At 36.9% G+C, this 16627-nt stretch overlaps 1 protein-coding gene across 2 annotated transcripts in view; it reads right to left on the bottom strand.

Annotated features, from left to right (window-relative positions):
- Positions 1-16627, bottom strand: part of GBE1 (1,4-alpha-glucan branching enzyme 1) — a 167398-nt gene that overhangs the window by 95868 nt on the left and 54903 nt on the right. For both annotated transcript variants that reach the window (XM_068910619.1, XM_068910627.1), the window contains exons 4-7: positions 13028-13153; positions 10780-10915; positions 8424-8514; positions 7059-7268 (exon numbers count right to left, since the gene is read on the bottom strand). In XM_068910619.1, coding sequence (XP_068766720.1) covers positions 7059-7268; positions 8424-8514; positions 10780-10915; positions 13028-13153 — 563 coding nt within the window. The remainder of the gene's footprint in view (positions 1-7058; positions 7269-8423; positions 8515-10779; positions 10916-13027; positions 13154-16627) is intronic.

The following is a 16627-nucleotide window of genomic DNA, read 5'->3' as shown; positions in this document are numbered from 1 at the left end:
GATTAGAGCCACGGAAGCTAAGAAAGGTAAATCCACAGATAAGGATAGGTTTGTTGTGGTTTTGATGATTTTGCTGATTGTTAGTAGCTCAAGCACTCGAGAGGAAAAACATGGAAAGGTATAAAACTGTAGAGAAAAAGTAAGATGACAACTCAGCAGCATCAAGGAGCTGTTACAGAGAGTAGTGGAAGCCTACCTTTTCCCATCTGACTGATGCCTGCCCGGCCAAGCAAAGAGTCTTCAGCTTTATTAGTGCAAGTAGTGAGCGTACCAGTAGCTTTTAAATCCCACCTATCTTTTGTGTGTGCTGACTAGTAAGTAGCTTGGGATTTAAGCATATCCTCCTTAGAGCGTCTTTGCACACGCTAAAATATGCCTGAGTAGAGTCCCCCAGAGATGTACAATAAGAACCCAAACATACCATGTTATTTGCACTTTGTAACTCATCCTGATATGCCAGTTTCCCATAAATCCATTAGGCAAGGAATTGTAACCTTTAATACAGAATCCTATAAGACCTCGACCTAAATCAACTTGAAACACTAAGTACGAAAGCGTGTTTAAGTAGTAGTGTATCCTTTTCTTCCTGGAAACCAACTGCTAACAAACTGTGGTGATACTCCCACATAAAGTAACAGAATTTCAGTTCCATGACAATTTGTTATTTAGAAGAGCTCAATATTAAATCGTAGGCTATTTAGCCCTTAACTTCTCTGAACAGCTAACATATGAGAGTTTTGAGCCCAGACCCAAATCCCAACTAGACACTAATTTCTCAAGGAACATTTCACAGTTCAGCCTACATACTAACATTAGGCCAGTGAAGGCCTTCACACAAAGATAATGTTGGAAAGTTGGTGACCAGATAGAGTAGGCTAGTTGGTTATCAGAACAAAGGAAAAAAGCTTCACGTAGAGTACAGCTGTTTAAGAAAAACCTAAATAACGACCTTAACAGAGGCTGCAGGAAAGGATCAACATGACTTAAATTAACAAGTTAGATTCTCAAGTGAAGTAAATTAATATCTCTATTGACATCAATAGCCCTTTTCTTCTTGTACAATACAGCCTGAGGTCTACAGAGGATTTAAACACTGGGTGGCAGAAAAAGCCATTGTCTCAGTGTCCATACAGAGGTGCACTGTGCCATTTCAGATGCAAGGAAGTATCCAAGGAATCTGCATGAGGCTGGAATACAGGATATGGAACAAAGCCTACGCTGTTCCAGAGAGGCAGCTGGAGAACAGGATATCTAAAATAGGACTAAACAAGTGTTTAGGCACCTGCATCACTCCACAGGTAACTGCCCTATTACTGCTGCATTGATGGCAGGCAAAAAGCAGTTTCTGAACTGTAAGAGTTCATAACCTATTTTAAGAGAAACTGAAACAAGTGTAAAACACTGAACTACAATCTGCAAGAGTTCAAGCACCGTTTCATGAGCAGTAAGACCAAGCTGAAGGGAAAATCTGGTTGGACAGCAGGGGATCAGTACATCTGTTGCCCTGATGTATATTCTGTGGAATAAAGCACTTATGCTCTGAACTCTGCCTATAGTGTTTCACAGCACCTTTGGCCCAAGCATCACTTGAGATGTATTGGGCAAAGCTTCATAAAACTGAAGAGGGCAGAAAAGGCTAAAGGAAATAAAGGATTTATTTTATCATATGGCTTAGTTAAGAGAAAAATCACAGTTCCTTTATAACATTTATGGCCTTTACCCCCAGAACAGAGGGAAAACATACCACCAACAAATACAACCAAAATAAAACCTGTACATGGAGGGGCCAAAGGATTCCTACTGGCTACAGTTTGGTGACAAAATAATACAACAGGAGAGATGAGTCAGTAAAGCATGGAAACACAAGACCTAACCTAAAAAGTACTGGGAACATGGCCTCAAAAAAAGCCTCACGACAGAGTATGGGGATGACTGCTGGTCCAAAGAACCCAGGAATGACCATCATCTCTCACTGATTGTGTTACTGCAGACAAGGAAGTAGGACTTTGTAATTAAAAACAGGATGGAAACCAATCTCTGATTCCTGTGGTAATTCTTCTTCTAAATTGAGTAGGAACTTGAAATTTTGCTCAAGTGCTCAGGTTTTTTGCTCAAGTTCATCTTGCACACAGAAGTCTAACAGGATACCTATTGTCTCTTAAACTTGAAATAAGTGTAAAAATCTAACAAAGCCTTATGAGAGAAGTGGAATACAGAGCCTTAAAAATCAGAACACCACTTTTCGATCTCAACAAGCCCAAGAAAGGCAGCACCAGTTAACAGTTTAATTAGGTACTGTTGGGGAGGAAAAAAAAAAAAAAAAAAACACCACACACCCTTGTCTTTGGTAGGTAATAGTTCTTTTAAAAATTTAAAGGTCTTGTGAATTTTTAAGGGTAAATGATAAACAGTTTGTACAACAGTTACAGAAACAGATTCAAAAATGATTCTATTGCTTATTAAGTATTGTCTGGAAGTTCACAAGACAAAACAAGCTTTCATCTTCTTCAATTGCACTACTGTGCTAGACCGCTGAGACACAGGACCCCCGGTTGTCCTTTCAGCAGTTGTACTACAGCTTTTGTAGAGCTACTCTGTATTTATATGAATATTACTAAAGATGCAGGTCTAAGAGTATTTAAATTACATCACTGATATAGTCCTTTGATTTTGCTTTGTGTGAAAAGAGAACTTTGCCACCTTCTGTTACAGTAAGTATTCACAGTTGTCTTCCTAGACAACTGAATAATCTTGCAAACCTTGTGGTCTTCGCTTTCACACCAAATGTAGACAGACTAAACTGATAAAGGAATTGCTTCTTAATCTCCTTCATGGCAGAGAATTAGTTTCTCTCAATTCCAAAGTAAACCTAGCATTCTTTGTGTTTGATGCTTAAGTACCTGTAGATTTAACAGTTCTTCCCACTACAGCGGAGAAGGGATTTAGTATGAGTATTGTACATGAGAGAAGTTCATACAAGCTGAAGAGATTTATTTCAGTAAGCAAGTATTTCCGTATACTATTCAGTAGATTATGTTTGGTGCCATTTATTTTCAGAAAATTTTGAACATGTGTAAGGAATCAAAGTCTATCCCACAGATTTTTATACTCTCCTCTCTTTCAGACTAGAGCTGCTCATTTATCAGTATGGAAATTAGCATGAATGTCAATCAAAGCTAAACAAAAGACTATAATAACGTTTTCAACAAAAAGTCAGTTCTGATTCTTTCCCAATTTTGTTTGGGACCTGTATATATCCAGAAAGCATATCTCAGGCTGGAGAGCTGGGCAGAGAGGAACCTCCTGAGGTTCAACAAAGGCAAGGGCAGGGTCCTGCACCTAGGCAGGACTAACCCCAGGCACCAACACAGGCTGGGGGCTGACCTGCTGGAAAGTAGCTCCACAGAGAAGGACCTGGGAGTGCTGGTGGACAAGTTAAACATGAGCCAGCAGTGTGCCCTGGTGGCCAAGAAGGCCAATGGTCTCCTGGGGTGCATTAGGCAGAGTGTTGCCAGCAGGTTGAGGGAGGTGATCCTGCCCTTCTCCTCAGCCCTGGTGAGGCCTCACCTGGAGTACTGTGTCCAATTGTGGGCTCCCCAGTACAAGGGAGACATGGCCCTACTGAAGAGAGTCCAGCAGAGGGCTACAAAGATGATGAGGGGACTGGAGCACCTCTCCTAGGAAGAGAGGCTGAGGGAGCTGGGCCTGTTCAGCCTGGAGAAGAGAAGATTGAGAGGCGATCTCATCAGTGTGTACAAGTATCTGAAGGGAGGGTGTCAAGAGGATGAGGCCAGTCAAGAGACTCCGTGGTACCCAGTGACAGGACAAGAGGCAATGGGCAGAAACTGAAGCACAGGAAGTTCCATCTGAACCTGAGAAAAAACTTCTTCACTGTGAGGGTGACAGAGCATTGGAACAGGTTGCCCAGAGAGGTGGTGGAGTCTCCTTCCCTGGAGATATTCAAAACCCGTCTGGATATGATCCTGGGCAATATGCTCTAGAGGACCCTGCTTGAGCAGGGAGGTTGGACTAGATGATCTCCAGAGGTCCCTTCCAACCTCAACCGTTCTGTGATTCTGTAGAAGTCATTTTTTAAGCAACTATTTCCAAGTAACCCAGAATAAGCACAATCATTAGATCTTTTAAGGCTTCAGCTTTGACTCTAAATATAGGTAAAATATTCAGCCTTTCAAATATTAGCATTGAAGAAGCTATTTATGACAAAACACAGCTCACTGCATGGCTTCCTATATTTTAAAGAAACTCCTCCTCCCCTGTTAAAGTGTAAAAAAGGAAAACTGAACTTCTAGCATTTTACTTGAGGGAGGGCAGAGAAAGAGGAATGACATACAAAAGTCTTATTCATTTAGAATGTTATTTTTTGCTCATCAATAAATAATAGATTCAGTTTCTCTAGTCATAGTCATTCTCTGATCTCTTTACTCTTCCTCATATCCCTTTTCCCCTCCCATTTTCACCACTTAGTCTGGCATCTTTTCTTAATCATTTAATACAACAAACAGCTATGCAGTAGTGCATCTCCTCAACAAATATGGGCACATAGCTCTTGACCAAACAGACTTGTGGAAGAAGTTTTTCAGTTCTCATTGAACGCTTCACATTGCTAAGTGCTCTCTGGAAAGCAGCTTGCTGTTTCTTTCATTTACAAATCCTTCCAAAACACTCGATGCCATAACCAGTTTCCTTCTCAGTAAGGGTGACCTCCCCCTACTTGGCATACAGAAAGGGTCATAACAGCATTCAGTTTATTTCCTCGCTAGAGAAGCTGGTACCACACATTTGTTTGATTATACCCAAGTATAAAACATAAAAAGTATGAAATATCAGTGTATTTCTTACTGTATAATAAAACTTTTAAATTGTCTGAAATTGAATTTGAACATGGATTCAAAGATTAATAGGAAGCAATCCAAACAGGAAATGGCTATGATCTGACATAATTAAAATGCATTTGTTATAAGAATTAAATCACAATTCAAAAAGCCTCTCTGAAATCATCAACGAAGTTGTCCCAAGTAAAAGGTAAATTAAGAGCAGCTCATCCTATTAAGTACTACAGCACATAAGCCACTTATTACACTGGCCGCTCAAAGTTTAATTGAAATTGTGAGTTACTGTGCAAGAGTGTCTATCAAATAGTTGACCTATGCTATGTAACATCACTTCTGCAAGAGTGACCTTCTTAAAACAGCTACAATCCCCAAAAGCTATGAAACGCTCATGCTCAAGAATACAGCCAATGAGCACAAGCAGATAAATTTGTTTTAGCAGCTAGCTGAACACTATGGCATTCTGATCTAAGATGTAAGGACAGCCACAATGTAAGCATACCTGGTTAACGGTAATTTAACATGAAATATGGAGAGAAACAGGAAAAATATTAAATTCAACGCACAGGCACACAAACCTTAAAAAATAACAGAATAAAAAAAGGGTGAGAATTCTTAAAGTCACTCACTGATGAGCCACTGAAGGAACCACTCCGAGCATAACCTTGAAGAAGTTAAAACAGAACTTTGTAACTGATGAAGAGGAAAAAGAAGATTACCATGGGTTTCAAAGGGAAAAAGCAAACATCATGGAATAAGGGCACATGTAGGAATGTGTAAAATTCATTAGAGAAGTGCTTTAAGGAGATTTTGGGGTTGTGTGAAACTTATTATGACAAGTTTACAGGAATAGTCAAAGGAAGGGAAAGCTGGTTCAGGGAGGAACAAGCATGGGAAAAATGGAGGAGAGCACCATATGTAATTTGGCTGCCTGTCAGTATGTTTTTCTGGCTGAACACTATGCCAGATCACCACAGTCTGTCTTATAATCTTATTAAATTTTGTTCCTACTTATTTTCTGTGCAAGCTTGCTTTATTTGGCATGCATGTGTGAGATCCACTAGCTAACTTGAAGCCGGACTAGCCAGTGAATAGGAGAAGATCATGCCCTGGCAAGATCCAAGGTTAGAGCTGGGGATTGGATAAGACAGGACTAGAGTTGGACATAGACTCAAGCTCTGGTAGGGTTCGAGGGACCTGTACACGTGAGTATATTTAGGAATCCACAATGAGAATCTCCATAGTGTTCCACCAGTGAAATTCACGTCTGATTAGCTGGAAAGAAGAAACAAGATTTGGCTGTTCACGTTACATGAGCGCACTCTGTGTTTACGCAGGTGTTGGTAAAGGTCTTTTTCCTTTGTGTTTTCTCTGTGGCTGCCATATTTGCATGATGTACATGTGCATTTGCATCTTCGAAAGACATGCTCAGCCACCCCGGAAACAAGCAACAGCAGCACCTCTCATTTAATAGATTGGGAAGGAGAAGCCCCTTCATCTTAAAGTCCAACAGATTTGTATACCCTTAACACAAGGGAGGCAGAATTATTCACCATTTGAACAGAAAAGCATAAAGCTCACTTATTCTCAACTAAACCACTGAAATATTCAGCATATGAGATAAATCTCACCCCCCATAACACATCAGAGAACAGAAGGAAAAAAAAATAAATGCTAATTGTCATCTGGCATTAGAATTTTGTTTGATGCATACCATATCTGCACTACTCAATTCAGTCTCCACACATACTATATTAAACTTCCTCAGTCTCTAAAACAAGATGTCTGCCTACTGAAAGTGGTCCCTGCTCTGCATTAACTGCTGATTCATGTCTGGAAACTGGGACAAAGTCAGTTGGGCCTGGGCCAACACCACACACCAGAAATCATTTCAGCAATGTGACAGTTTGACAAAAGAATTTTCCTTGGCATTTCTTATTCTCACCTACATTACAAACACACACACACAAAATATAAATGAGTGTGTATATGTATACACATGTGGCCAAAGATGATAACAAAAATAAATACTTAACATTCAAGACGAAATAAGTAATAGTATGTAAAAAGTAAGCGAATTTAACTCGGCATATGCTAACTGTTGAACAGTACAACATGAGTTTTCCAGTTTCATGAATAGTGAAGTTTTAATAGAACTAGTAAGAAATAATTATCACTAAAACACTTCAAAATACATTTGGTACTTACTTTGCATAGTCAAAAAGTCTGCTATCCCAGAGCTGATGAGTTCCTTTTGGACCAGAATGAAAGAAACAAGAATCCGTACCATCGAATTTGTTGAGACCATCTTCAGAGTTTTTTGATGCATGGCTGTGCACAACATCCAGTAGAACAGTGATGCCCATTGAGTGAGCAACGTCAATCATTTCCTTCAGATCATCTGGAGTTCCATAGCGGCTATCAGCATGGAAATGAATTGTACTGTGAGTGCACAATGTGAACTTAAATTCACAGTACTTAATTTGTTATTAACTGAGAATGAGATGTTAATACATTAATTGTGTTGTTGTAATCATACATTGTACACAAGTTCTTTTTTCCCCCCAGCCTCTGAAGTAGTAGCTGTTTATTACAAGAGAACAATTATTATTATTTTTCAATTTAATACTGTCATGCATGCATGCATGCACGCACTGTATTTCAGAAATAGTTCCACCAAAATTTTACTCTTCCTTTCTAATCAGCTTGGGGAAGCTAAAACATCTAATGCAATATAAAACATAACTAATACAACTTAAAGCTTCCGTTTAATGTTCTATACTTTCTCATTTTGTATGAGACAGGAATACGTTCATAATACTGGAACAAAATAATCCATAATTGCTACAAACGTGAGTGCATATTCATGGACGTCTCTAAGACGCTATCTGCTGCTGTCCTGCTTATTTATTTTGTTTCAGGTACTACATTATTTTCAAATTTATTTTTAAATAAAAATTTGTCTCCAGTGTGCGACACACATTTCCTTCACCTAATTAAGCCAGTTAAATTTCCTGTCTATCTAAATTTACCCGATTTGTCACCCGAGCTTCAAAGATTAAAAAATCACAATATTCAGGTTTATTATAATTTTCTCTATTACCTTAATCCATTTTCCATCTATTTTCACCCTAGGCCTCAAACCTAAGTGCGAGCTGTTGCATGCATGGGAAAAAATTTAATTCTCACAGAACATACAAAGTCATGATTTTATTTCAAATAAGTTTATTATGGAGAAGTACCGTAAAGTTCTTTGTTACTATCATGAATTCCACAACACAAAATCCATGCATGAAGAAAGCTAGAGCTGAACAAGTCGGCATACACTATGACAACTGACGTTACTTGTAAACTTTTGTTTGCACCATATGTTAAATGTTTCTGCAGAACAGCCGCTAACTATGCCAAACTGACTTCAGATTTACTAAGAGAAAGTTACTATACTACCTAAGCTAGTACTTTCTCTTTCCATTGAACACTTATTTGAACACCAACACATGAAGGCATACTGATTCTTCAGTGGATGGGGGTGAGGCAAAAGAACGCAAAAGCAGTAAAAGTGCCTAAACCTACCTGGATGCTGCAAAGAAGCTTGTGACCTGATAACCAAAACTAGCATAGTATGCATGTTCCATAATAGCCATCAGCTGAACACAGTTATATCCTATAAAAAAATAAAATTAAAACAAAACACAGACACACACTTGCCTTAGGGATAGTTAAAAGAGGATGCGACTCCTGTAACAAGTTCCAGTCTCTGGTATCCTCCTCTTATTTTAACTGATTCAAACTCTAATGTATTATTAATAATTAACAGTTAACTAAAGATTCAATCTCTCTCAAAAAGTAATTCTACCTAATAGTTTATACTTCTATGACCTCACATTAAAAATGGGAAGGTTAATTTGTCAAGTGATCTACACATAACTAGATGCATTCAATTGAATCTCTCAGTTTTAACAAGCAATAAATGATATGCAAATATAATCTTAATTTGACTTCAGAATTATTATCTACGCCAATCTGCATGTCCTGAACTGCAGCTTCACTTTTGGTATTTGCAGTGTTGATCATGAAAGGAAAACAAAAAACAAAGGAAAACAAAAGAGAGACTGATTACATGTGTATTACATATGCTTTATGAAGTCTAATTGTTTTTTCTTCTCAGTTTACTGAAGAACCAAAGCAGTAGAGGAGGACAGTGAACTCTGTCTCTTGTATGACCTAAAATATTTTGGTGTGATATTAAGGGAGGGAAATCTAGAGGGGAAAATAACATACTAATGATGAAACGACAGTAGTTACAACACGCCTTAACTAATCTTTAATGTCAGTAAGTGCCCCAGCTAACTAGCAAATAAGGACTATTAGTAAAGGGTAACCTTCAGTTTTAATCTGCAGCCTGTTGAGACCCCCTGCACATAACACTTCCCCTTATTAGTTTAACTAAAACCTTCACTGTAAACAATATACTGTTTCTTTTTAATTGTACTGCCATAAAAGCGTTATTATTTGAAGGTAGTTGGCATGAACTCAACAATTTGTCAGATTCATTGCTGTTTTATAATTCAGGCTCATTGCACTTATTCTTATTTACAGCCTTTTTGTAAATAAACAGTATAAATAGCACCAAATTAATCTCATTATATTTGCTAGTTGTTTATCTTGCTATTTGTCATGCATATAGTTCTACAAACTATTAATATCTTAGCATTCTTAAATACTGATGTCTTTAAGCCTGTCTTAATATTCAGAAATTTCAAAACTAAAAGCAAGTAGTCCTTAAGAAAGTACATTAAAAAACCTGCTTAACTCCCATAGTTTAACTAAGAACATTATCTATCGTGTTCTGTGTACCTAATCTGATACTGCTTTTATTTTGTGGCATATCACCACTTTAATGGCATTTTTCTTCCCCACAGAGAAATCTGTAGGTAAAGCAGAAAGCTTTCGTAATTCTGTTAAATATAGCCTCCTGGAAAGAAGGAAATTCTCTCCCAGTAAGAAGAGAATCACAGACACATAATGGGATGTCCACATTTTTTGTTGTTGAAGGCCTTCAAACGTGCAAACTCATTCATTCTGCCTGCCAGCTCAGCTTCGCTGAAAGGCAGAAGCCATGTTTCGTGAAACGCTGACTAGACAAGTAAGCCTAAGAAAAACAGGTGGCTTCTTCAGGCACTGGGGTGTATGAAGCCAAACAACAGATAAGCATAGCCACTACCCACAGAGATATCAACTACAGATGTCAGAATTATTTTACATTTAAGTATAACAAAATATACTTTATCACAAGGCAGCAAGAGTGAGCAAGTTCTAGTGTCATTTGCTACAGAAACAAGTGCAATGACACTACAGGAAAAAAAAAAAAGCCCTTTCAACATACTAGGAGCTCTTTTCTAGAGCAGAATTGCTCATGCTTAAAGTTCTCCATGTTCTGATATTTACAGCAATTGTTAAAGCATAAAAATGTAGCACATCCAGTAAGCAGAAAAGACAATCTTTTCTATCCAGATACTTATCTTTTCTTAACAGTCAGATGTACATTAGTAGAAGTACTTAGGAATATGTTACTTTCCAATGACTATCATACAAAAACAGCTCCTTTTCAACTAAAAAGCAAATCGTGCTGAAAGCAAATTACCTTGCAATATTTATCTAGGCCTTTGGAATAACATTTTACTTAAATAAATAAATAAATAATAAAATATGTGGAATGAAATTTGATTCCTATATTTCAATCTATCTTATTTTTTCATAGATTGCACTGTTTTATAATTCTTGCTGCCCTAAAAAACCAAAAATGTATTTCTATAGTACATTTAATCTGAAAACACAAAAAACTGCAGACATTTGATGATTATATTTTGTAATAAGAGCACAGATACATTAAAATTTTGTCTCCATAACAATCTGTGTTATTACTTACCAAGATCCTTTATTCTAGGTAGTACATTGTATGTGAAGTTTTTATAAGAAGCTATTTTCCCTTCTGGGGAAGCAATTCCCACATGAGATTCATAGATTCTTAGGCTTTTCAGTCTCTTGGGGGAAGGATGCCTGCGCTATAATAAGAAAAACAGTTGTCATTAGAATACAACAGATTAGAAGGGCTGTCACAATCACACAGTTCATACAAATAAAGGCGGGGGGGAGGGAAAAAAAAAAATCACACACAAACATATCTCCCCTCCCCCTCCTTTTTTTAAACCATCTCTGAAAAAGCATAAACATTTTTGAGGTAATTAGGCACTGAACACTGTTAAAGAAAAGATGTATTTTATATTAATATTCTTCCTAAACAAGAAGCTAGACACTCCTGATTTGACATTTTTACTGTGGCCTTGTTAAGTACACTGACACATGTAAATTTATAGCAGTCACTGTAACGTCAGGTGCTTTAGAATGACTGTGAAGTTGTTTGGAAAAAGAAAAAAATAAGGACGCTTTTGGGTTTGCTTTCTAAAGCATACCTGCTTTTTATAGGTATTTCAAGTCACCTTTGTCTGTTCTAACAAACTATAAAAATTTATATTTTAGTCCTAAAAACACAGTTCTACAGTGCACAGTGAACTATCTTCTGTCTGTGTTTTTAAAAGAAATTATACCTATAGTAAAGTGAAATACAGTATGCCATATTTAAAGATCAGTGAAAATATATTTAAGACTAAATAGACAACTGAACCTGATTACAAAATCTCCTTCTGTAAAATAAGTAAAGAGTTTACACCTTAATCCGGATTTTATTTATTTATTAAATAAAAATCTCATCTAAAGAAACTAGCAAAAACTGCTGGTCACATCCATTTTCTCCCCAAGGTTGTTTCAACTCTTCCCTCTCCAAAGTTAAAAAAGAAGATATTACAAGATTTTGTTTTCTGTTTGCTAGTTTAACGTTTAAGGGAGGTGTTGAAAAGTTAGAACAAAAACAGTAAGAATAAACACATATTGATTTGAAGAATCCAGCTAGTATCAGAAACTAAAAGCAAAAGGAACAGGGGGCAGAACAAGGCATTCTAGGTAAGGTTTGTCAACTGTATTTTACTTCCACTATGCATCTCCTTTCCACAAATGGATTAGATGCTTTTCATCCCTCAAGACTGGGCAAGACCATGTCTGCTCCCTAGATGTTCTTGTTTCCTTCTCACTCTGGGTCACAAAGGTCACTGCGTTTCCAACTGTCCCTCAATTCCTTTTCCTATAGAGGATCTAGGCACCACAGAGCATCATAGAAACTGAATTCATATGCCCTGTATGCCTAAGTAACACGTTATTGTAGATTTAATGACTTTTATGTAGCTGTAATGACTTGGGGGTGAGGGGGAGGAGAGAGATTTTCTACACAAGTCACCCTTCTGCTGTCAGGCAGCTACTTCATAACGAGAGGCAGGTGCTAAAAATCTTAACTCAAACCAGTGGCTGCAGCACCTCTAATACAGACTGCACCGCATTTTGGCATTTCACTAGAAATCTGTAAAGTGCAAGAGTATGGCATAACATCACATAGTCATTCTGAATTCTGAGTTTTTTCCTCAGGCTATTCTTTACATATAACGTAAAGACTTCCTCTCTTACAGCAGTGCATGAGGGGTAAGAGGACTTTAAAATCCATAAAAAGATTTTCCTGACATGAAGAAACTAGGATTAAACTGGAGCCTGAGCAGCTTCCTTCTGGACTTCTTCTGATTTCATATGGCATTGACTTGGAAGTACTAAGTTCAGTACTTCAGGAGTAATTAACTCATTTTTACATCCAACTCTGACAAATAGTTCACTCCTCTAGATCAGAAAGGGCCAACCAGCCACTGTCACCAAAAAGGAATAGTTATTGAATTGGCCTAGGATGTGAGAAGCTAAGACACACCACTTTAATAACTTTATATATATATAATATATTTTTTAATACATATACACACACACATACACACACACACACACTCCAACACGTGAGACTGGAAAAATAACTCCAAAATATCTATGGTAAAAGCCACTTTTTAATGTCAAAGTCTTGAATACGCATTCTTCATTTCTCAGGTGACTATTTTAATTGCTGAACTACCTTTTTTGTGGAATGCTTGTATTTTTTTTCCAAACAATGACACTTCATTGCAAAAAGAACAAAGTGATAAAGCATACACATCTTCATAAACCTTTTGAAAATAATATTTAAGCCTTACTATATATGACCGTGGTGGATTCCAGAATACCCAATCATAATTCACTTTGTCTTCATCACGGACTACGTATCTTGCCCAAGGTGAAATACGATAGAGGAGTTCGCCATTTTGAGCACGAATCACCACCTATAAAATAAGGTAACTGTAACATATTCATGCAGCCATATATAATTCATATAATACCCACTGTATAAACCATAGCAGAGAACGAAATAGTATGTTATGTTTAAATTGAATTTAATACATAATGCAAGTCAAGACAAGAAAGAATGACCTATATCACAGAGAAGACTTGTAAAGGAATAACAAATGGGTATATCAGACATCGGAGTGATCTTCAATAGCAGGAGCTAAAAGATGAGAATATATATATAAGCTTCATAAAAATAATGGGAAAAAGAGGCTTCTCAAATAGGTAACTGAGGGAAATGTATACATTTCCCCTGTCATTGCCATTTCCCCTCCACATTCTTAAAATTTAAAAGGACATGCAGTATAATGCTACCAAGATGAGAACCATGATTTGTTTACTCGGAAAATAATCTAGTAGGTCAATTTTAACATGTTAATTTCCTCTTCTATGCTCAGTGAATTATGGCTGATATAGCATAGACCAGAATCACAGATTAAGTCAAGCATAAGACAGCTTCCAGGCCAAGAAGAGACTGAAGGATAGAACTAAAATTGCTGGTTTTCCTCTGCTGCCTTGGAGTTTCTCTGGATGCCTTCACTATTCTAATGACAATATAAATGAAAGCATTATCAGATATTTTATTTTCCTTATTTAGTGCCCTCTATTTATGAGGGTAGATAAAAAAGGACCATTCTTTTCAATTCCCCCCAGAAGCTCATACTTCATTTTGCCAGAAAGAGCAACCAAACAGAACAAACCTAGAAGCTTTTAGAGCATTATGTTACATAACAAAAGCAAAACTGAAATAATTACTAGAATAATGTCACCAGTCTAGTTTTGCTAGGTATTTTGGCTGCCATTAGAACAGAAAAAGAGAAGACCTGCAAATTTAGAACCCAAAAACACATAAGCAATTGAAGTTTTCCTCCTGAAATTCTTAATTTTTCATTTATTAACAAGTTGGTTGGTTGTAGGTTTTTTTTTTTTTTTTTTTGGGGGGGGGGCATGGGGGGAAAGGAAGGAAGAGGGGATGTGTTTGTTTCTTTGTAAGGATGAGAACTACCAGTATGGTAAGGAGAAATCCTCAATGAAGTTGCATTTTTTCCTTTAAAGAAAAAACAAAAAGGGACTGTACTTTGCTCTTTATTCCTCACTTTGCCTAACCACTTGTGTGGAAGGAAACAATTACCAAACAATTGCTTTTTCACCTGTAGCAAGCATCTTTTATAATTTTGATGAATTACCTGTATCCTTATCTGAGCCACAGGAGAAAATACAATGAAAATATGCATACAATGTAGGTTCGTGACAGGTGGTAAAGCAACCAGAAGTCAATGAAATGGAATTCCTATATCTTTCCATTTATATTATTAAAGACTCTACCACATTCAGCTTCACTGACAATTCAAGATAAGAAAGAGTAACTGACACCAACCACATACTAAGAAAGAGCTGAGAAGTAATTATTGCAAACCCTGTACAGCTGCATGGAAAAGTCATTCTGCTAGCAAAGCTGGCCATAAGGGTCTTTCTATAAATTGTAACAATGCTATAAAACCCCTTCTGGCTAAGGGCATTAACACAATTTGCAAACTACTCTTAAATTAATAAAAACTATCTATTCTTTCCGGTACCACACTTCTGTTGATGCTACTACTTGTTTTATTAATTTGTCTCAATTATCTAACATAAATAATTACAGCATTTAACAATCATATCTAGTTATTTATCTCAGTATTCTTTTCTCCAGTATCTAGTGTAGTGTTATACTAACCAGGCTTCTGAAGAGTGGACATATTTGTAAGAATGTTAGGTAATTTGTACTTAGTTATTTTTAATTGTATATTACTATAAAAGCCTAGATATAGAAACATTGTTTGATTAGACATAAATGGTTTAACCTGGAGATGTACTGGAGGTGAAAGAAGAAGAAGAGTTTATTATAAAATACTGAAATCAGTCATGCATGTTTAATTTAGTCCATTAAGTAATAAAAATAGCTATGGCTGCATCTGGTTGAACCTCGCCATAATTACTAATGGTACAAGCCTTAGCGTGCCCCGGTATTGCTGTCATTTTTGAACATCATCATGAGCTCTACACTGCAGTATAATCGAGAGGAATGCAGAATCTTTAAAATATTAACTGGACCAGCAAATGTACATGGCAGTTGTAAAGTACATCACCAGAATTGGCAGCTACCCAGACAAGGGATCATGGAATCATATGGATCACTGGAATTACGTGTTCTATGTATGTTCTATTCTGTCCAATTCATATATGATCATGTCGCACTCATATATGTTCAAAATGTCTCTTTGTACTCATCTACCTTCATCTGCATTTTCATGCCTGCTTCTTTTGGCTGCCTCGGCTGCCAATGTATACACAACCTTCTCCAGAATAGTGGAGGAGAAAAATTCAAATAAATTGTTACACACAATATCCTATACAATTTTCCTCATCTTTGCATCACTACCCACTGTAGCTTTCAGTTCCTGCATCTAAAGATCTCTTTAACAGTAAGCGTAAATTCTTCTACGCATGACCATTGTTTTCAAGTGATGCATGTTCCCTTAAGCCCTCTACTTCCACTTACACTGATGACTATACAGGGTCAAGCATCTGGGGAGGGGAGGGGTGTCTCAGTGATGATTCCTTATTTTTCAGATATTTTAATTCAAAAACTAGCATCTGCAAGAGTTTTGGTAAGAATTAAAGAACTAAGCCTGATATTTCGCAGTTCAGGAAATGTGTTATATGACAGTTTGTCATATAACAAAACTTTGGTGGGGGGAGGGGGGGAATGCAACTAACTTGCAGATATCCAAGCCAATAAACTGCTCCGAAACACTCTGTATTATTATTTCATTACTTTAATAGCTTGAAAGCATTTGAAATGACTGTTGGTATATGTAGCTTTTTATCCAGTGATGAAATTAAATTGGCCAGACTAATAAGTTAACATGATAGAGCGGACTAGCTTTAACATAAAAATGTCAATGCCTTATTATTTATTGCCTATGTATAAATAGGCAATAATGTATGAATACATTATTATTTCTCTATTTTCAATTTATAGCATTTCCTTAGCTTCATATTTATACATTTATGAAACAAGATTATCTGAATATAAAGGTCATAACAGCCCAGGCATAAGCACCACCGTGACTTGGTAACACGTACTTGATTTGAAAGCAAGTTCAGTCAAAAAAAAACCAAAAACATGTCAGAATCAGGTCTTTCCAGAAGACTCTGGAAAGTTTAAGTTAAATGCTGTAATAAGCCAACCAGTTTTGTCCATAACACAAACTTCTATTAAAAAAACTAAAATTCAAGATACTTCCCTTCCTTACTTTTCTAAAGGTGGTTAGGGAAGGAAAAAAGAAAAGCTCAGCTCATACTCTAATTTTTTTTTTGTATAATTCAATACCTATGTATTTCAAACACCCCAGCTCGCTGTCCCC

The sequence above is a fragment of the Struthio camelus genome, chromosome 1, assembly GCF_040807025.1.
Source record: "Struthio camelus isolate bStrCam1 chromosome 1, bStrCam1.hap1, whole genome shotgun sequence".
Classification (NCBI taxonomy): domain Eukaryota; kingdom Metazoa; phylum Chordata; class Aves; order Struthioniformes; family Struthionidae; genus Struthio; species Struthio camelus.
Note: the sequence above shows the minus strand (reverse complement) of the source record. Positions and strands in the feature narration are given on the sequence as shown.